General features: G+C 45.1%; 1 protein-coding gene across 3 annotated transcripts in view; it reads right to left on the reverse strand.

The window, feature by feature from the left end:
• The window catches only part of mospd1 (motile sperm domain containing 1), a 41,729-nt gene extending 28,740 nt beyond the window's left edge, over positions 1-12,989 (reverse strand). For 2 of the 3 annotated variants that reach the window (XM_060832370.1, XM_060832367.1), the window contains exons 1-4: positions 12,474-12,899; positions 3,637-3,877; positions 3,469-3,544; positions 453-676 (exon numbers count right to left, since the gene is read on the reverse strand). In XM_060832370.1, coding sequence (XP_060688353.1) covers positions 453-676; positions 3,469-3,544; positions 3,637-3,790 — 454 coding nt within the window. In that variant the 5' untranslated portion in view covers positions 3,791-3,877; positions 12,474-12,899. The other variant, XM_060832369.1, reaches the window with a different exon arrangement.
• Between the last annotated feature and the right edge of the window lie 8,142 nt (positions 12,990-21,131).

A 21,131-nucleotide genomic window follows, 5' to 3' on the forward strand; every position in this document is an offset into this window, starting at 1 on the left:
ACTACTGTTCAGTTTTTGGATTGCTCAGTAAATTTGCCCCTATTAGGTGATTTATAGACTACATCTTACACATTACCTCTACACTCTCTTAACTATCCAAACAGTTTTAGACTTGGATCTATCCAACACTAACATTCTCCTCCTCCTTTCTTCTCCAAACATCTTGTAATGAAGGATATTTAATGCCTAGCTCTGTCCTGTTTTGAGGAAGGTACTTGTTATTGCTACCCGATAGCTACCTGCACCTGCAGATCACCTGTCTTATTTCATTAAATTATTTTCTGAACGATCTACCTGGTTCTCCTGCTAACCATTTTCATCTCACACTATCAATATGAACTTCTAGTCCTTTCTCCATCATGTGATCATCCTGCATTTAATTATTCACTTTAATCTCTCCCATGGCATAGCTTAAAATGTTGACAGGAGTAGTGACAGTAAAATCTACCTACCCTGCTGGAATGAGGTCTGTTCAAAAAACACAGCTTCTGCAAGATGTTCTTTGATGTGTTTGTCCTCCTCCTCCTTCTGTTGTTGCTCCTTTGTTGACGGGAGGAGAACAGAAATCACCTCTTTTTTACCCAGTGCTTTCCGCTGGCTTTGTTCAGACACTTGCAGCCGAAACTTGTCTATGATTCCATAGTGGCATGGTCGCACATCTCGATGGCGAATGACGCTGGAAATGGGAGAGAGAAAAAAAATAGTTCCTACTTTTCATCGAGTAAAACAGCCAATTGCTACTACAGGATACAAACAGAAACGTAGAAAATAGGAACAATAGTTTTCCATTTGGCCCTTTGAGCCTACTCCACAATTCAATAGGATCATGGCTGATTGTCCAACTCAGTACCCTGTTTATTTCCTTCTCATATCCTATGATCCCCTCAGCACTAAGAACCATACCTGCATCCTTCTTGAAAGTTTTGGCCTCAACAGTTTTCCATGGCAAAGACTTCCACAGGCTCACCACTCTCTGGGTAAAGAAATTTCTCACCTCTGTTCTAAATGGCCTAACCCATACCCTAATATTGTGACCTCTAATTTGGGATACCCCGATCACGGAGAACATCTTTCCTGCATTGATCTTGTTAGGCCCGTTGGAATGTTACAGGTTTCAATGAGATTCCTCGTCATCCTTCTGAACTCCAGTGAATATAGTCCTAATCGATCCATTCTCTCATCATTTGTTGGTCCTGCCATCCCAGGAATCAATTTGGTAAAGCTTTGTTGCAATCCCTCCACAACCACAACATCCTCCCTCAGGTTAGGAGTTCAAAACTGCATGCAATACTCCAGGTGTGGTCTCATGAAAGATCTGTTCAATTGCAGCAAGTGATCCCTGCTCCTGTACTCGAATCCTCTCATAATGAAGGCCAACATAGCATTTGCCTTCTTCATTGCTACTGCACCTGCATGCTAACTTTCAGTTACTGATGTACAAAGACACCAAGGTCTTGTTGCACCACCGCCATTCAGATAATAATCTGCATTTGTTTTTCCTACCAAAGTGAATAACCTCACCTTTATCCAGAGGACCTGAGCACCCCATAAAGAACAAAGAACAAAAAATTTACAGCCCAAGAACAGGCCCTTTGGCCGTTCAAGCCTGAGCCGATCCAAATCTACTGTCTAAACCTGTCGGTCAATTCCTAAGCATCTGTATCCCTCTGCTCCCCACCTACTCATGCATCTGTCCAGACGCATCTTAAATGAATCTACCATGCCTGCCTCTACCACCTCTGCTGGCAACACATTCCAAACTGCCACCACCCTCTGTGTGAAGTACTTGCCGCATACACTCCCCTTAAACTTTCCAGCTCTCACCTTGAAAGCATGACCTTTCGTTATTGAATCCTTCACCCTGGGGAAAAAAAATTGTCTCTATCCACCCTGTCTATACTCTTCATGATTTTGTAAAACCTCAATCGGGTCCCCCTCAATCTCCTTTTTTCTAGTGAAAATAAACCTAACCTACTCAGTTCTACTCTGGGGTCAACTGCAAATTAAAAGCTTCAACTTCGTAGAATACTCACAGTGCTCTTTTAATTTTGCGATTTCCTGGTTTAGAAATTACAATGGAGAAAAGCAGGAAGCAGCAATTTCACAGTTGCATTGTATGGTAACATATATCACCAAGCCATTTAAGGAATTATGAGGTCAAGTGACCAAACATTTGGCCAAAGAGTTAGGCTTTAACGCACATCTTAAACATACACATGTAGAACTAGAAACAGACATAGATCCTTTGGCCCCTTGAGCCTTTACTACCATTCAATAACGTCGACTGTGTTTTGGATTCCAGATTCCCATCTACACCAATACCCTTGACTCCCATGTCCCACAAGAATCAAAATACCCGTCTCAAAAATACGCTCCCCTGCTTTCTGAAGCAAAGTATTTATAGCTCAGGCAGCTGAAGGCACAGCCGCAACAGTCGACTGGATAAAACTGGGGGTGCATAAAAGGCCAGAATGAAAGGATTGCAGGTGTCTCAGAGGATTGTGGGTTGGGGTACATTACAGAGATAGGGAGGGGTGATGACATGGAGTGACTTGAAAACAAAGATGGGAATTGTAAAATCAAGCTGTTATGTGACAGGAGCCCATGTAAGGCAGCAAAAACAGGGGCAATAGTGGAACAGGACTTTAGGAGAGTTAAGACACAGGAGGTGGAATTTTGTGTGGATTCTTGTTTACAGAATACAGCACGTTGGAGGCAATCCAACAGTACGCTGCAAGCAATTCTATAGTTAATGAAAGGTCAGAGCAACAGAAAAGTTGAGAGGGGATGAATGTGGGCAATTTAACAGAAAAGAAAGTATGGGAACACACACAACTCAAAAAAAGTTACATGCCTGCCAATCAGTCAGCAAACTTTAGTGAGGCAAAGGGTATACAGTTCCCGCTCCATTCTGCTACCTGGGCAGATCATCGAGATTGTCAGAAAGTAAGAAATGCAATCAGCCTTTCAAACCTGCTCTCACCATCCATAAGATCATGGTTAATTTGATGGTGGCCTGAACCCCTATAATTCTTGACTCTCTGGTAGATCAACAGCCTGCTTCACTCAGCTTTCAATACACTCAATGATGCATCCTTCACAGCTCACCGAGGCAGAGAATTTAAAACAATTTTTCTCAAAAGATAAAATTCCTCCTCATATCAATCTTAAAGGGGAAACAGGTTATTCAATTTGATGGAGTATGGAAGCAGCACTGAGGGAGCCCCGCGCTTTACAAGGGTCAGCGCTGAGGGAGCTACGCGCTTTACGAGGGTCAGCGCTGAGGGAGCCCCGCGCTTTACGAGGGTCAGCGCTGAGGGAATGAGACACTGTCAAAGGGTCAATGCTGAGGGAGTGCCATACATTTGAGACATGCTAGAGTCAATAAGCTGGAGTTAAAGACAAAGCATATCTCGCCCAGTTTTCCAATATTGTAACAGATTCAGTTGACAGCCATTCTTCACTTACATGTCGACACAGCACTGAGGCTTCACCGCACCTGCAGCATCAACAACAACATATTTGTTTGGGGCTGTGCACAAAACTGAAAAGACAAAAAGGGAAACATTTACCGCTGAAAGGAGCTTTACCACTGAAAATCATTTACTCTAAGTCAATGTGAAATTGCAGACGTACCTTTGAATTTTAAGGCAAACTCGTACGGGTTGTAAAGAGTCAACACTTGTTTGTGTGTTGACTGATCATCTGCATAAAATATCAATTCTGTTGGAAATACAAAGACAGGAAGATTTCCTTCCACTAGTTCTGGCTGTCGCCTGTGTTGCTGCATTGGCACTGAATACTTTGGATGTTCTTGCTCACAAACTCTTTTGGGACACTTTTCTTGTTTTACAGTCCTCTGAACATTGTGTCAGGTCTGTAAAGACAAATAAAAATGCTATTAGAGAATGATATTGATCCAAGGCATGTGGTGCAGGATTGCACAATAAATTTGTTTTGTCTTTCGATGCAGTCCTGGGGCATTAACCTATAAATGAGTTGATATCATAAACATCCGACTGCTCACAAAGTGATATTCTACTTTAGATCCACTGTCCAATCCATGATGAAAATCCATCATTTTCTCTCACTTGACTCCAATATAAAGAATGCAGAAAATTTCAAGGACTAATGGATCAATCAAAGCTCCTTCCCCTTGTTCCTCATGAAGGGTTTTTGCTCGAAGCGTCAATTCTCCTACTCCTCATAAATGCAGCCTGATCTGCTGTGCTTTTCCAGCACCAGATCCTTGACTCCTTCCCCATGTTGCTCAAACTCATTCCACCTGACAGCAAACAATCGAACATCCTATGGTTTTGACTCCACCTGATCGGAAACTCCCTCCCTAAAAGTCTTGTGGGTGACCCTACGCCCCAAAGACTGCAAAAGCCGAAGAAAACAGTTCACCACCTCGTTCCTGAAAGCAATTATGGATAGAAAATAAATGCTGGCTTTACCAGAGACAACCACATCCCATGAATGAACAAAACGAAAATCATGGCTGATCATCCAACTCAGTACCTGGCGCCTGAATTCTCCAGATGCTCTTTGATCCCTTTAGCCCTGAGGACTATATCTAACAGCACGATGGCTCAATAGTTTGCATTGATGCCTCACAGCATGAGGAAACTGGGTTCGATTCCAGCCTCGGGTGATTGACGTGTGGAGTTTGCACATTCTCCCCGTGTCTGCGTGGGTTTCCTCTGGGTGTTCCAGTTTCCTCCCACAGTCCAGAGATGTGCGGGTTAGATGAGTTAGCCATGCTAAATAGCCCATAGCGTTCAGGAATGTTTGGGTGGTCCAAATGACCCATTTCCATATTGTAGGGATTCTAACTCCTTTTTGAAAATGCTTCGAGTCTTATTTTCAACCTTTGTTGCCTACCAAGGAAATGCTTAATTTCTGTGCTTAATGCGGGAAATATATTGTTTTGACTTGGTCGTACCTTCCCTGAATAGCTAGTTTCTTCCTCTTCCACCACCAACAGTTCAAATCCTACAGCGGGAAAAATATTTAACTGCGGAATCAAGCTAACAAAAAGGAACAAGATAACTGGTGGGTAGCCGTGAAAAGTAAAGGTGAAGTGGAATAATGTAGAACCAACCAGATAAGAAAACTGTAACTGGGATTACTGCATTGAAATCCATTTTATAAGCTTCTAGGACAGATCCTGAGGAAGATCTACTTACAAAGTTCCAGTTCAACCTAAAAGCAACAGAATCAGAAATCGCACAGCACTATGCTCTTTCAATATTTCCCCCTTTCATTATCTTCTCTCTTTTTATTTCAAGTTTTGTGTTGCTTTTACAATTGTGTAGAGGTCATTCAGAAGATTGTGAACAATGAAAAATGCTGCCTGACTGCTACATCTATATATGTTCTCAAAGTGAAGTGATTACATATCCCTCACTCCACTCCTTAAAACCATTGTTGAAAGTTAAACCAGGCCCTGAGCTGAGCTTCCAACTCAATAATTTTTTTGACACTAACTCCAATTCTACCTATATTCGTCTGCTGCTGAAACTCTCCCCCAAGCCTTCATTACCACAGTTTGAATATTCCAATAGTCTTCTCCTGGTTGGCACCCATCTCCCTTTTTGAAAAAGCTTTCACAAGATCAGCACTCTGCTGGCAAAGCTCTCACTTTTGCCCACCCCTTGAACTGAGTGGTTTGTGAGGCATTTCAGAGGACTATGGAATTAGATGAAGGTCAGACCAGATAAAAACAGATTTTTTTAAAATTTAATCATGAGATGAAGACGTCAATAGCTAGGCCAGCATTTATTACCCTTCCCTAGAGGACATGAGCGAACCGAATGGGTTTTTCCAACAATTGACAATGAATTCATGGTCATCATTAATTCCAGATTTTTACTGAATTCGAATTCCACCATCTACAATGGCAGGATTCAAACCCTGGTTCCCAGGACATTACCTGTGTCTCTGGATGAACTGTCCAGTGATAATACCACTAGGCGATCACTGCTGCTGCCCCCACCAATTCCCCCCAATTCAGTATACCAGATGGATATTTACAACAATTTATGAGAATTTCATGGTCGCGGTTTCAATTTCAAACTTATGAACTGAACTCAAATCCCATTAGATGCCCTAGTTGAACTTTAGCCGCTGTCCCCAAAGCATTAACCTGCTTATCTGGATTATTAACCTACTGATAATAGCATTCACTGCCAAGTCCCCTCAATCACTGAGCTCAACCAAAATCTCCAAACTCTAAGTCTCATTTATGCTGCGTTCACTGACTATATTGGCTCCCAGTCTGACAACACCTCAATATTAAAAGTGTTATCCTTAATTTCAAATCCCTGCATGATCACACTCAGCCTTAGCTCCGAAATCTCAACACCAACAATGCTTTGAAATTTTCTTGCTGTTCTAATTCTGGTCTCTCAATAATCCTTGACTTTAACATGCCACCACTGACAAACAATAGTAGTGGTGATACTATCAAACAAGAAATGTAGAGCCCTGGTCAACAATCTAACAACGCGGGTTCACAACTCATCCCCCAGCAGCCAGAGGATTTAAATTCAATGACTGAAATAGAAGATTAATATCAGTGATCATGACCACCACCTTGTCAATATTAATTAAAAAGACACAGATGTATTCACCAAGAAATGCAGTGTGCTTAGTCAGTGTGGATCATATACGTGATTGTACACTCAGCCCCTGAAATGCTCTGTCAAAATAGAGTTATACTCAAGGCAGTGGTTTAGATGGCTTGAATCTTGGCAATGACCACCACATCCATTAAATGCAGGAAAACACTGGAAGCCATCTATTCCTCCACCTGAGCCTTATAGAGTCATAGAGATGTACAGCAAGGAAACAAATCCTTCAGTCCAACTTGTCCATGCCGACCAGATATCCTAACCTAATCTAGTCCCATTTGTCAGCACTTGGCCCATATCCCTCTAAACCATTCCATTCATATACCTATCCAAATGCCTTTTAAATGTTACAATTGTACCAGCCTCCACCGCTTCCTCTAGTAATTCATTCCACACACACACACCACCCTCTGTGTGAAAATGTTGCCCCTTAGCTCGCTTTTAAAATGTTTCCCCTCTCACATTAAACTTACGTCCTTGAGTTCTGGACTCACCAACACTGGGAAGAAACCTTGTCTCTTAAGCTTCTCCATATTCCTCTTCAACCACAAAAACTTTGACCAAACCTTTGGTCACCTCAGAGTCAGAGACGTACAGCACGAAAACAGACCTTTTGGTCCAACTTGTCCACGCCAACCAGACATCCTAACCTAATCTAGTCTCAGTTGCCAGCAATTGGCCCATATCCAACCAAACCCTTCCTATTCATATACCCATCCAGATGCCTTTTAAATGTTGTAATTGTACCAGCCTCCAGCTCTTCCTCTGGCAGCTCATTCCATACATGCACCATGTTCTCCGTAAAAAAGTTGGCCCTTAGGTCCCTTTTCTATCTTTCCCCTCTCACCATAAACCTATGCCCTCTAGTTCTGGACTCCCCCAACTCAGGAAGAAGACCTTGTCTATTTACCCTATCCATGTCCTCCATGATTTTATAAACAACGATGAGTTCATCTCTCAGCCTCTGATGCTCCAGGGAAAGCAACCCCAGCCTGTTAAGCCTCTCCCTTTAGCTCAAATCCTCCAACCCTTGTAAATCTTTTCTGAACCCTTTCAAGTTTCACAACATCCTTCCTATAGTGGTTCTGTTCGCCGAGCTGAAAGTTTTGGTTGCAAACGTTTCGTCCCCTGGCTAGGAGACATCATCAGTGCTGTGGAGCCTCCTGCAAAGCGCTTCTTTGATGTTTCTTCCGGCATTTATAGTGGTCTGTCCTTGCCGCTTCCGGGTGTCAGTTTCAGCTGTCCGCTGTAGTGATTGGTATATTGGGTCCAGGTCGATGTGTCTGTCGATGGAGTTTGTGGATGAATGCCATGCCTCTAGGAATTCCCTGGCTGTTCTCTGTCTGGCTTGCCCTATGATAGTAGTGTTTTCCCAGTCGAATTCATGTTGCTTGTTGTCTGAGTGTGTGGCTACTAGGGATAGCTGGTCGTGTCGTTTCGTGGCTAGTTGGTGTTCATGTATGCGGATAAAGGCAGAATGACTGTCATCCTAGATAAATCAGACTACATCAAAAAAGCACAACACCTACTAGCAGACACCAACACCTACCAAATGAAGGATTCGGACCCCACACCACAACTCACCAATAGAATAAACAACACTCTAAGGAATCTACAAAAAAATGGACAGATAACCAAAGCGGACCTACGAAGAATGAAACCGGAAAGCAACAACACCCCCAGATTCTATGGACTACCCAAAGTACACAAACCAGACATCCCACTCAGACCCATAGTATCACTACCAGGGACACCAGCATACAAACTGGCCAAAGAACTACAACAGAAACTGAAACACCTGGTCAGCGGATCCAAACACTCCATACAATCAACACAGGAATTCTTGGACGCCATCAGGAATACACACATAGACAAAGAAGAAACCATGATCTCATTCAACGTGACGGCACTGTTCACTTCGATTGACAAAACCCTAGCCAGAGAAACAATAGCCAACCTACTGGACATACATAACAGAAACCAGGAGGCGGAACCTATCAACAAAGACAGCATACTTAAACTACTGGACTTATGCCTCACTACACACTTTACATTCAACAATCAGATATATGAACAAATCAACGGAACACCCATGGGATCACCAATCTCGGGACTCATAGTAGAGGCAGTTATGCAAAGGTTAGAACAAACAGCCCTACCACAAATTCAACCCAAACTTTGGGTCAGATATGTCGATGACACTTTCGTAATCATCAAAAACACGGAAATAGAAAAAACACACCGGATCATCAACGCCACACTCACAGGCATCCGATTCACGAGAGAAGAGGAAAAGGATAGCCAACTCCCATTCCTAGACGTGATAGTACAGAGAACACCGAACGGAGAATTCACCACAAAGGTACACAGGAAAACAACACACACAGACCAAGTCCTAAACTATGAAAGTAACCACCCCAACACACACAAACAAAGCTGCATCAGGACACTATTCAAAAGAGCTACAACACACTGCAGTACACCAGAACTGCGAAAAGAGGAAGAGGAACACCTATACAAGGTATTCGCCAAAAACGGATACCCGCGCAACTTTATCAACAGATGCCTAAGAGATAGACCACGGAACGAGGACATGCCACAACCAAAAGGACTAGCCACACTACCACACATCAGGAGCGTTTCAGAACTGACAGCCAGACTACTGCGACCCCTAGGACTCATAACGGCACACAAACCAACAGCCACGCTCAGACAACAACTTACTAGAACAAAGGAGCCAATACCCAACATGAGCAAAACTAATGTAGTTTATAAAATATCATGCAAGGACTGCACAAAACACTATATAGGACAAACAGGAAGACAGCTAACAATCCGCATACATGAACACTAACTAGCCACGAAACGACACGATCAGCTATCCCTAGTAGCCACACACTCAGACAACAAGCAACATGAATTCGACTGGGAAAACACTACTATCATAGGGCAAGCCAGACAGAGAACAGCCAGGGAATTCCTAGAGGCATGGCATTCATCCACAAACTCCATCAACAGACACATCGACCTGGACCCAATATACTAATCACTACAGCGGACAGCTGAAACTGACACCCGGAAGCGGCAAGGACAGACCACTATAAATACCGGAAGAAACATCAAAGAAGCGCTTCGCAGGAGGCTCCAGAGCACTGATGATGTCTCCTAGCCAGGGGACGAAACGTTTGCAACCAAAACTTCCAGCTCGGCGAACAGAACCACTACAACAAGCACCCGAGCTACAAATCTTCGCACAAACTTTGAATCCTTCCTATAGGAGGGAGACCAAAACTGCACACAATATTCCGAAAGTGGCCTAACCAATGTCCTGTTAAGCTGCAACATGACCTCCCAACTCCTAAACTCCATGCTCAGCCCAATAAAATAAAGCATACCAAATGCCTTCATTGTCCTACCAACCTGCGACTCGACTTTCAAGGAACTGTGAACCTGCACTCCAAGCTTTCTTTGTTCAGCTACACTCCCAGGACCTTACTATTAAGGGTATAAGTCCTGCTCTGATTTGCCTTTCCAAAATGCATCACCACACATTTATCTAAAATTAAACTCCATCTCTCACCTCCTCAATACCTCCTTAAGGTTGTATTAGATTAGATTAGATTAGATTACTTACAGTGTGGAAACAGGCCCTTCGGCCCAACAAGTCCACACCAACCTGCTGAAGCGCAACCCACCCATACCCCTACATTTACCCCTTTACCTAACACTATGGGCAATTTAGCATGGTCAATTCACCTGACCTGCACATCTTTGGGCTGTGGGAGGAAACTGGAGCACCCGGAGGAAACACACGCAGACACGGAGAGAACGTGCAAACTCCACACAGTCAGTCGCCTGAGTCGGGAATTGAACCCGGGTCTCTGGCGTTTGTGAGGCAGCAGTGCTAACCACTGTGCCACCCATAAATTTTATCAGTTCGCACTCCCGTAGATTGGGCAGCGTACACACGCTGGTGAAGTGCAAGATATTGTTAATTTATCTGGAAATATCCTAAAGATTTCTATTATGGCACCATTGGTAATTCCATAGCTTTACACTCCAACGCTCCATCTCTGAATGAATTACAGTAGTTGTGGCCCTACCATTCAAGCAGAAGTCCTCGGTTCAAGTCCCATCTGTTCTAGATGTGTATCATAACATGTTTGAGCAGGTCGATTAAAAATATCTAAGAACATTATTATCGCAAAATGCATGCCTTCATCCCATTCATGAATTTTACATGAATGATTCAGATTTACTCCTGATGCAATAGTAGTGTCACAAATTAGAGACACGAGTCATAAAACAAAAGTTTAACTCTCTCAAATCTTTATCTTTAATTCAGACTCTGATGTGGGAATCAGCAAAGCAGCTCCTCACTGCTGTTTTAACTTTGTAATCTCACCCTTATATCTCACTGACCAAGTATGGTACCCTATTTAAAGTCTGGTTGAAGATTTGTAGCTCGGGTGTCCGTTGTTGTGGTTCTGTTCGCCGAGCTGGAAGTTTTTGCTGCAAACGTTTCATTCCCTGGCTAGGGAACATCATCAGTGCTATTGGAGCCTCGTGTGAAGCGCTGCTTTGATGTTTCTTCCGGTATTTATAGTGGTTTGTTCTTGCCGCTTCCGGGTGTCAGTTTCAGCTGTAGTAGTTTGTATGTGGGGTCCAGGTTGATGTGCCTGTTGATGGATCTTCTTGCCGTTTCCGGGTGTCAGTTTCAGCTGTAGTGGTTTGTATATGGGGTCCAGGTCTATGTGTCTGTTAATGGAGTTTGTGGATGAATGCCATGCCTCTAGGAATTCCCTGGCTGTTCTCTGTCTGGCTTGTCCTATGTTGGTAGTGTTTTCCCAGTCAAATTCATGTTCCTGGTTGTCTGAGTGTAAGTCAAATTCATGTTCCTGGTTGTCTGAGTGTTAGTCAAATTCATGTTCCTGGTTGTCTGAGTGTACACTCAGACAACCAGGAACATGAATTTGACTGGGAAAACACTACCATCATAGGACAAGCCAGACAGAGAACAGCCAGGGAATTCCTAGAGGCATGGCATTCATCCACAAACTCCATTAACAGACACATAGACCTGGACCCCATATACAAACCACTACAGCTGAAACTGACACCCGGAAACGGCAAGAAGATCCATCAACAGACACATCAACCTGGACCCCACATACAAACTACTACAGCTGAAACTGACACCCGGAAGCGGCAAGAACAAACCACTATAAATACCGGAAGAAACATCAAAGCAGCGCTTCACAGGAGGCTCCAATAGTACTGATGATGTTCCCTAGCCAGGGAACGAAACATTTGCAGCAAAAACTTCCAGCTCGGCGAACAGAACCACAACAATGGTACCCTATGCCTCAGGTGGGTTTGAGCGGGAACCAGGACACGTGCTTGAGGTCTGTCCAAATGAAATTATACCCTGCGATTAAAGTGGGTCCAAGCAGAAATCCACCTGAGCTCGAAGAGGGATTACGTGGAATGGGACCTATGCTTGAGGTGGGTCATAGCAGAACTGGACCCTGTGCTTGAGATAGCACCTCAGCACACCCCTGCACAGTTGGAGCAGCGCCTTCTATTGCTTACAGATTGACACGAAATGCACATCGAGAGTAACAGTCTTTGCACACTACAGAAACATATCATATATAAATGAGACAATATGGTACACAGTTAAAATGAGAAGAACGTTCAAGCTGTTTGGGAGAATTGGGGCAGGCAGAATGGCAGGGGCTTTGGGTGAACAGTCCTTCAGATAACAATAGGCTAGTTTATGAACAATTAAAATTTTGTCAAGAATAATGCACAAGGAAAGTGGTTAGTAATTCTCACCTTATGTTACTTTGAGTATCAATACGCAGGACTGTATATATACACACACCAAAAAGGAGCGCCACACTGTGTGTGTGTGGGAGAGTGAGAGAGTGAAAGCGTGCGTGTGTGTTGGGGGAGTGAGGAGAAGAGTTATGTGCTGGGGACAGTGCTGAGGGAGCGCCGCACTGTTGGAGGGTCAGTGCTGAGGGAGCGGGCACTGTCGGAGGGTCAGTGCTGAGGGGGCGCCGCACTGTCGGAGGGTCAGTGCCGAGGGAGTGCCGCACTGTCGGGGGGTCAGGGGTAGTTACCCTAAGGCCTGGATTTCTCTCTCTGTTGCCTGTCTGTCCCTGAATCTCGGGCCTCCTCTTGTATCTCCCCGTTCTAGTTGCCGGTGTTTTGGCTAAGGCCTGTATCCCGCCCCGGGCCCCGGGCCCCGGGCCCCAAGCCGCTCCCTTACCCTCAATCCGCCGCCTGACGCCCTCCGCTTCACTGTCGCAGCGGCCGCCGGGATACTGGAGGAGCAGGGAGAGTCCTCCGGCCTGACGTCACCGAGAGTCAGGGAAGTGATTAATTTGGTAAATGTATCACCAATGGTCAAGGAAGGAAGGAGAGAATAAACATTAAACGGTGTTCGCACTGCTGCTTCACAACGCTGGGAACTCCGGTTCAATTCCAGCTTTGGGTGACTCTGTGTCAGTTTCCTCCCACAGTCCAAGGATGTGCAGGTCAGGTGAACTGACTGTGCTAAATTGCCTACAGTGTTAGGTGCATGAGGGAGATAGGTCTGGGTGGGATACTCTTTTAAAAAAAAGAAATAAACATTAAACCTACACTGACATCAATCATCAGAATTTGGAGATGCCGGTGTTGGACTGGGGTGTACAAAGTTAAAAATCACACCACACAGGTTATAGTCCAACAGGTTTAATTGGAAGCACTAGCTTTCGGAGCATCACTCAGGTGGTTGTGGAGGGCTCGATCGTAACACAGAATTTATAGCAAACATTTACAGTGTGATGTAACTGAAATTATACATTGAAAATTTAATAATCTTTTAAGCCTTTCATCTGTTAGAATACAGTGATAGTTTCACTTCTTTCATGTGTAAATCACAAAACCCTTTTTAAAGTTGCAATCTCGGGTTAGCTGCTAACAATGGTGATAGCTAGACAATATGTTGAAACTGTTAGCCCCCTGTGTTCTCTGTCTATGACCTAATGTTTAGATTGATTCTAATCTAATAAGTGAGATAACAGTGTTTTATATAAATTCATGCAGATTTTGAGCTCAGAGTTCTACATGAATGTATGCAGATTTTGAGCAAAGTGCAATGTAACTCTGCAATACAAATTCAGCACAAAATATATGTGTGCATGTGGGTCTTTGTCTGTCTGTGCATGTCTGTCTGTCTGTCTGGGGTGGGGGTTGTGAGTGTAAGAATATGTGTGTGTGTGTGTGTGTGTGGTGTGTGTGTGTGTGTGTGTGTAGTGCAATGGTGATCACCTGTAATGTGACATGAACCCAAGGTCCCAGTTGAGGCCCTCCCGATGGGTACCGAACTTAGCTATCAGCCTCTGCTCGCCCACTTTCCTCTGCTGCCTGTCCCGAAGTCCACCTTTGAGGATGGTCACCCGAAGGTCCGAGGCTGAATGTCCTGGACCACTCAAGTGTTCCTTAACTGGGAGGGAACCATCTTGTCTGTTGATTGTTGTGCGGTGCCCATTCATCTGTTGTTGTAGCATTTGCTCGGTTTCCCCAATGTACCATGCCTTCGGGCATCCTTGCCTGCAACGTATAAGATAGACAACATTGGCTGAGTCACATGGGGGCTTGTGCCCGAAACGTCGAATTTCCTGCTCCTTGGATGCTGCCTGACCTGCTGTGCTTTAACCGGCAACACATTTTCAACTGTGATCTCCAGCATCTGCAGACCTCACTTTTTACTCACATGAGTACCTGCCATGCACAAGGTGGGAGGTGTTCCCACGCGTAATAGTGGTATCTATGTCCACAATCTGACATGTCTTGCAGCGTCCACTGTGACAGGGTTGTATGGACGGACACAGGTACGTACAGACGCGCACACAGACACCCACATACACCCTTATAGACACGCACACTCCCACACTCACACATGCACCCCCTTGCAGACTTAAGACACTCTGCACCCACTACACACACACACACACACACACTTTCTTACACTCACAACCCCCACCCCAGATAGACAGACAGACAAAGACCCACATGCACACATATATTTTGTGTGCTGAATTTGTATTGCAGAGTTACATTGCATTTTGCTCAAAAATTGTATATATTCATGTAGAACTTTGAGCTCAAAATCTGCTGGAATTTATGTAAAACACTATTATCTCATTTTTTAGATTAGAATCAATCTAACCATCAGGCCATAGACAAAGAACACAGGGGGCCAACAGCTTCAACATATTGTCTAGCTATCACCATTGTTAGCAGCTAACCCGAGATTGCAACTTTAAAAAGAAGGGTTTTGTGATTTACACATGAAAGAAGTGAAACTATCACTGTATTCTAACAGATGAAAGGCTTAAAAGACAATCAGTTTTTCAATGTATAATTTCAGTTGCATCACACTGCAAATTTTTGCTATAAATTCTGTGTTACGATCGAGCCCTCCACACTCACCTGATGAAGGTGTGTCGCTCCGAAAGCTAGTGTGCTTCCAATTAAACCTGTTGGACTATAACCTGGTGTTATGTGATTTTTAACATCAATCATCAGCAAAGTCTTGGAACTCTGTGAAAGAACACTTAACAAATCACTTAGACAAGCATAATAGGACTACAACAAGTCAATGTCGTTTTATGAAAGAAATCTTTAAATTTCTTTTTAAAGATGTAACTGGTCGGATACACATCAGAGCAGTGAGATGCATTCAGAAGCATAATAGTGAGAGTGCAGGACTAACATGCTCCCGTAAACATGAAGGGTGAGACCAAAAAGTGTAGAAACCCTAAATTGTCAAGGAATTTACAGGATTCAATGAAGGGCAAAAAAAGGGTGATGATGGCTCAAAACTGCAGTTCCTCAAGAGGAGTTTAGAAAATACAGGATCATGCTTAAAAATGAAATTAGGAGAGCAAAGAGGAAACTTGAAAAAAAACATTGGCAGGTAATATTAATGAAAATTAAGGAAAATGCTATCGGCCAAGTGTGGGAAAATAGGATTAGAATAGATGGACGTTTGACGATTAGTGTGGACACAATAGGCTGTAGAATCTATTGCTTTTTGCTGCAAAAACTCTTATGATGCTTTGATAGCTATAGAGGAACCAGTAGATGCTTCAACTTTTCAAAAAAGTCAATTGATATAATGCCACATAAAAGGTTAATATACCAGTTCAGAGCTCATGGAGTTGGTGTGATATATAGGCACAGATAACAGATTGGTTTGTGACGATACTTTCACTTTCAAAAGGTTATTGTGTCAATTTTTAAAAAAAAAATAGGTCATAAAGGCAGAGGTGCCGAGGGGGTCTCGAAACAGCCTAGTTTAACATAGGCTGGGGAGCGGCTAGTTCAGGTTTTTTCTAGTTTAGTTTAGATGTAGCAGTCAGAAGATGCTGGAGTCCAAGAAAGGTTCGAAGCTTCAGCAGATGATTCCTGATTGACACTTCTCTCTGAAATCTCTTTGGAAATTGTTCTCTCCTGCCAGTAAGAATCTACCTTTCAATTTACTTTGTTGCCAAGGGGTGTGTGCGTTTATGGGGTGTTACTGAATTGGAACAGCTCCTTAGTTTAATCAGGTCAGTTAAGTTTTCCAGTAGTTAAATTATTCTGAACTCGGTTTTCTTTTGTTTGTGTTTCAATTGTAGAGTTTAAATAAATTCTGTTTCACTTAAAGCCGAGTGGTTTGACCAGCTGCATGATACCTGGAATATCCACTTCACATCTGCCTTTAAAATAAGAAAAAGTTAGGGTCTCAGCTACTTTCTTAAAATATTTTGAGGGTATCTGGACTGGTCCATAACAGTTATTGGACAATAAGCAGAGGGTAGGAATAAATGGGATAACTAGTGTAGTGCTGTAAAGATCAATGCTGGGACCTTAGTTATTTACCATTTACATTAATTACTTTTAATATGCATTTGTGCAAGTATAGGGAACTATCACTTTAAGACTCCAATCGCCTGACATATGATGATGTCATCAGCCTCTTCCGGCAGGAAATAATCCAATCTTGTGGCCACAGAATAAACATCTCCATAATAAAGCTCTGCAAAAAAAAATGGTGACAAAGATAAAACCTGCTTCGGACCAATCAGGTCAATCTGCTCATTTATTCAAACAAAGAATCATGGTTCCCAGTGCAGACCTTGGAGGTACTTCGATAAGTTCTCTGGCACCATACCCGTTGCTGAAGATGATGCAAATATCTCTGCTAGGGGACCCAAATTACTTCTCACAATGTCATGACATACATTTGATTAGGTCCCAGGGACTTATCTACCTTAAATATGTTTTAAGACTTCCAGACCTCCGGCTATAATCTGGATTTTTTTCAAGACGTCACTGCTTATTGACCTAGCTTCCATGTCTTTCTCCACAGTTAGTACCAAGGCAAAGTTTTCATTTAGTATTGTGCCCATCTCCTATAGTTATACACAAAAATAACCTTGATCTTTAAGGGGCCTTGTTCTCTTCCTCATTACTCTTTTATCCTTAATGTAGGTAAAAACAATAACTGCAGATGCTGGAAACCAGATTGTGGATTAGTGGTGCTGGCATCCAATGAGCAGCGAAATTGACGTTTCGGGCAAAAGCCCTTCATCAGGAATAAAGGCAGTGAGCCTGAAGCGTGGAGAGATAAGCTAGAGGAGGGTGGGGGTGGGGAGAAAGTAGCATAGAGTACAATGGGTGAGTGGGGGAGGAGAGGGTGGAGTGGATAAGTGGAAAAGGAGCTAGGCAGGTCGGACAGTCCGGACAAGTCATGGGGACAGTGCTGAGCTGGAAGTTTGAAACTAGGATGAGGTGGGGGAAGGGGAAATGAGGAAGCTGTTGAAGTCCACATTGATGCCCAGGGGTTGAAGTGTTCCGAGGCGGAAGATGAGGCGTTCTTCCTCCAGGCGTCGGGTGGTGAGGGAGCGGCGGTGAAGGAGGCCCAGGACTTCCATGTCCTCAGCAGAGTGGGAGGGGGAGTTGAAATGTTGGGCCACGGGGCGGTGTGGTTGATTGGTGCGGGTGTCCCAGAGATGTTCCCTAAAGCGCTCTGCTAGGAGGCGCCCAGTCTCCCCAATGTAGAGGAGACCGCATCGGGAACAACGGATACAATAAATGATATTAGTGGATGTGCAGGTAAAACTTTGATGGATGTGGAAGGCTTCTTTAGGGCCTTGGATAGAGGTGAGGGAGGAGGTATGGGCACAAGTTTTACAGTTCCTGCGGTGGCAGGGGAAAGTGCCAGGATGGGAGGGTGGGTCGTGGGGGGGCGTGGACCTGACCAGGTAGCCACGGAGGGAACAGTCTTTGCGGAAGGCGGAAAGGGGTGGGGTGGGAAATATATCCCTGGTGGTGGGGTCTTTTTGGAGGTGGCAGAAATGTCGGCGGATGATATGGTTTATGCGAAGGTTTGTAGGGTGGAAGGTGAGCACCAGGGGCGTTCTATCCTTGTTACGGTTGGAGGGGTGGGGTCTGAGGGCGGAGGTGCGGGATGTGGACGAGATGCGTTGGAGGGCATCTTTAACCACGTGGGAAGGGAAATTGCAGTCTCTAAAGAAGGAGGCCATCTGGAGTGTTCTATGGCGAAACTGGTCCTCCTGGGAGCAGATACGGCAGAGGCGGAGGAATTGGGAATATGGGATTGCATTTTTGCAAGAGATAGGGTGGGAAGAGGTGTAATCCAGGCAGCTGTGGGAGTCGGTGGGTTTGTAAAAAATGTCAGTGTCAAGTCGGTTGTCATTAATGGAGATGGAGAGGTCCAGGAAGGGGAGGGAGGTGTCGGAGATGGTCCAGGTAAATCCTGATGAAGGGCTTATGCTCGAAACGTCGAATTCTCTATTCCTGAGATGCTGCCTGGCCTGCTGTGCTTTGACCAGCAACACATTTGCAGCTGTGATCTCCAGCATCTGCAGACCTCATTTTTTACTTACAGGTAAATTTAAGGTCAGGGTGGAATGTGTTGGTGAAGTTGATGAATTGCTCAACCTCCTCGCGGGAGCATGAGGTGGCGCCAATGCAGTCATCAATGTAGCGGGGGAAGAGGTGGGGAGTGGTGCCGTGTAATTACGGAAGACCGACTGTTCTATGTAGCCAACAAAGAGACAGGCATAGCTGAGGCCCATACGTGTGGCCATGGCTACCCCTTTGGTCTGGAGGAAGTGGGAGGATTCAAGCAGAAATTGTTAAGGGTGAGGACCAGTTCGGCCAAACGAATGAGAGTGTCGGTGGAAGGGTACTGTTGGGGACGTCTGGAGAGGGAAAAACGGCCCTGGTCATGGTGGATGGAGGTGTAGAGGGATTGGATATCCATGGTGAAGATGAGGCATTGTGGGCCGGGGAAACGGAAGTCTTGGAGGAGGTGGAGGGCATGGGTGGTGTCTCGAACGTATGTGGGGAGTTCCTGGACTGGGGGGATAGGACAGTGTCGAGGTAGGTCGAGGTGAGTTCAGTGGGGCAGGAGCATGCTGAGACAATGGGTCGGCCAGGGTGGTCAGGCTTGTGGGTTTTGGGAAGGAGGTAGAACCGGGCAGTGCGGGGTTCCCGGACTATGAGGTTGGAAGCTGTGGGTGGGAGATCTCCTGAGGTGATGAGGTTCTGTATGGTCTGGGAGATGATGTTTTGGTGATGGGGGGTGGGGTCATAGTCGAGGGGGCAGTAGGAAGAGGTGTTCTCGAGTTGGCATTTGGCTTCAGCAGTGTAGAGGTCACTGCGCCAGATCACCACTGCACCCCCTTTATCCGCTGGCTTAATGGTGAGGTTGGGATTGGAGCAGAGGGATTGGAGGGCTGCGTGTTGTGAGGGTGAGAGGTTGGAGTGGGGGCAGGGGGTAGACAGGTTGAGGCGGTTAATGTCCCGGTGGCAGTTGGGAATGAAGAGGTCGAGGGCAGGTAATAGGCCAGTGCGGGGTGTCCAGGTGGATGCAATGTGTTGGAGGTGGGTGAAGGGGTCCTCGGAAGGTGGGCGGGAATCCTGATTGTGAAAGTAAGCTCGGAGGCGGAGGCGATGGAAGAATTGTTCGACGTCACGGCATGTATTAAATTCATTGATGCGTGGACGGAGGCGAATGAAGGTGAGTCCTTTGCTGAGGACTGATCGTTCGTCCTCAGTGAGGGGGAGGTCTGGAGGGATAGTGAAAACTCGGCAGGGCTGGGAGCTGGGAGTGGGGTCGGAGCCAGTACCTGGAGTGGGTGTGATGGTGGGGGGAATGGGGGTGGAGTCATGAGCAGGGGTAGTGTTCCCCTCAGGGTTCTGGGGGGTGGGGATAGTGACCGTGGGGTCTGTGGGGAGCATGTCAGCAGAATGCAGGTGAGTGGCGCTGGTGGGGGCGGAAGTGGTGGCAGACACGGCAGTAGGGGTAGCAGAAGTCACTGAGCGTGTGGCATCAGCGATGATGTGAGGAGTGGAAGTGGCTGTGGGTGTGGCCATGATGGGGGCGGAAGTGACATCATCAATCAGCGTCGGGGTGGTAGCTGCATCAGCCGCATGGCTAATGGCATTTCCAAGGCCAGGGGGAATCTTCTGGAATGTTTGAGGAGCGCTGGTTATGGAGGTGGGTGGACTTATAGAATCTCTTTTGATTCTCCTTAACCTTGTGCCAAAGCTGTTACAGGTCCCCTTTTTGCCCTCCAGATTTCCTTCTTGAGTGTACTCCTGCTTCTAAGAAACTTAATGGATTCACTTGATCCCAGTTCTCTATACCTCATAATATGCCTCCTCTTTCTTGACCAGAGCCGCAATATCTCTAAACATCCAACATGCGACTCCTCTCAGCCTGGTCCCTCACATGGTCTCTGAACTCTGATTATCTCTCTTTTGAAAGCATCCCAATTGCCAGTCATCTCTTTACCTGCAAACAGCCTACCCCAATCAACTTTTGAAAGTCCATGACAGAGTGGCTAATGTTGTGCCATTATTGAAGAAAGGCAGGAAGGAAAAGCCAGGGAACTAAAGACCGGTGAGTCTGACATCAGTGGTCATAGAGTCACACAGCACAGAAACAGACCCTTCGGTTCAACCAGTCCATGCCGAACATCCCAAGTCAAACTAAACATTTTATCTATCTAGACTTCCAAAAAGTTTTTGATAAGGTGCATCACGGGAGGCTGCTGAGTAAGGTGTTCGAGGTGAGCCACTGACTTGGATTGAGGATTGGCTCTCTGACAGAAGGCAGAGAGTTGGGATAAAAGGTTCTTTCATGGAATGGCAGCCGGTGACAAGTGATGTCCCTCAGGGTTCAGTGTTGGGGCCGCAACTGTTCACTTTATATATTAATGATCTGGATGAAGGGACTGGGGGCATTCTGGTGAAGTTTGCCGATGATACAAAGTAAGGCAAACATGCAGATAGTACTGAGGAGGTGGGGACACTGCAGAAAGTTAGACAGTTTAGGAGAGTGGTCCGAAATGACTGATGAAATTCAACGTGAGCAAATGCAAATGCACTTTGGAAAAATGAATACAGGCACGGACTATTTTC

This window comes from Hemiscyllium ocellatum, chromosome 11 (genome assembly GCF_020745735.1).
Source record: "Hemiscyllium ocellatum isolate sHemOce1 chromosome 11, sHemOce1.pat.X.cur, whole genome shotgun sequence".
Lineage (NCBI taxonomy): Eukaryota > Metazoa > Chordata > Chondrichthyes > Orectolobiformes > Hemiscylliidae > Hemiscyllium > Hemiscyllium ocellatum.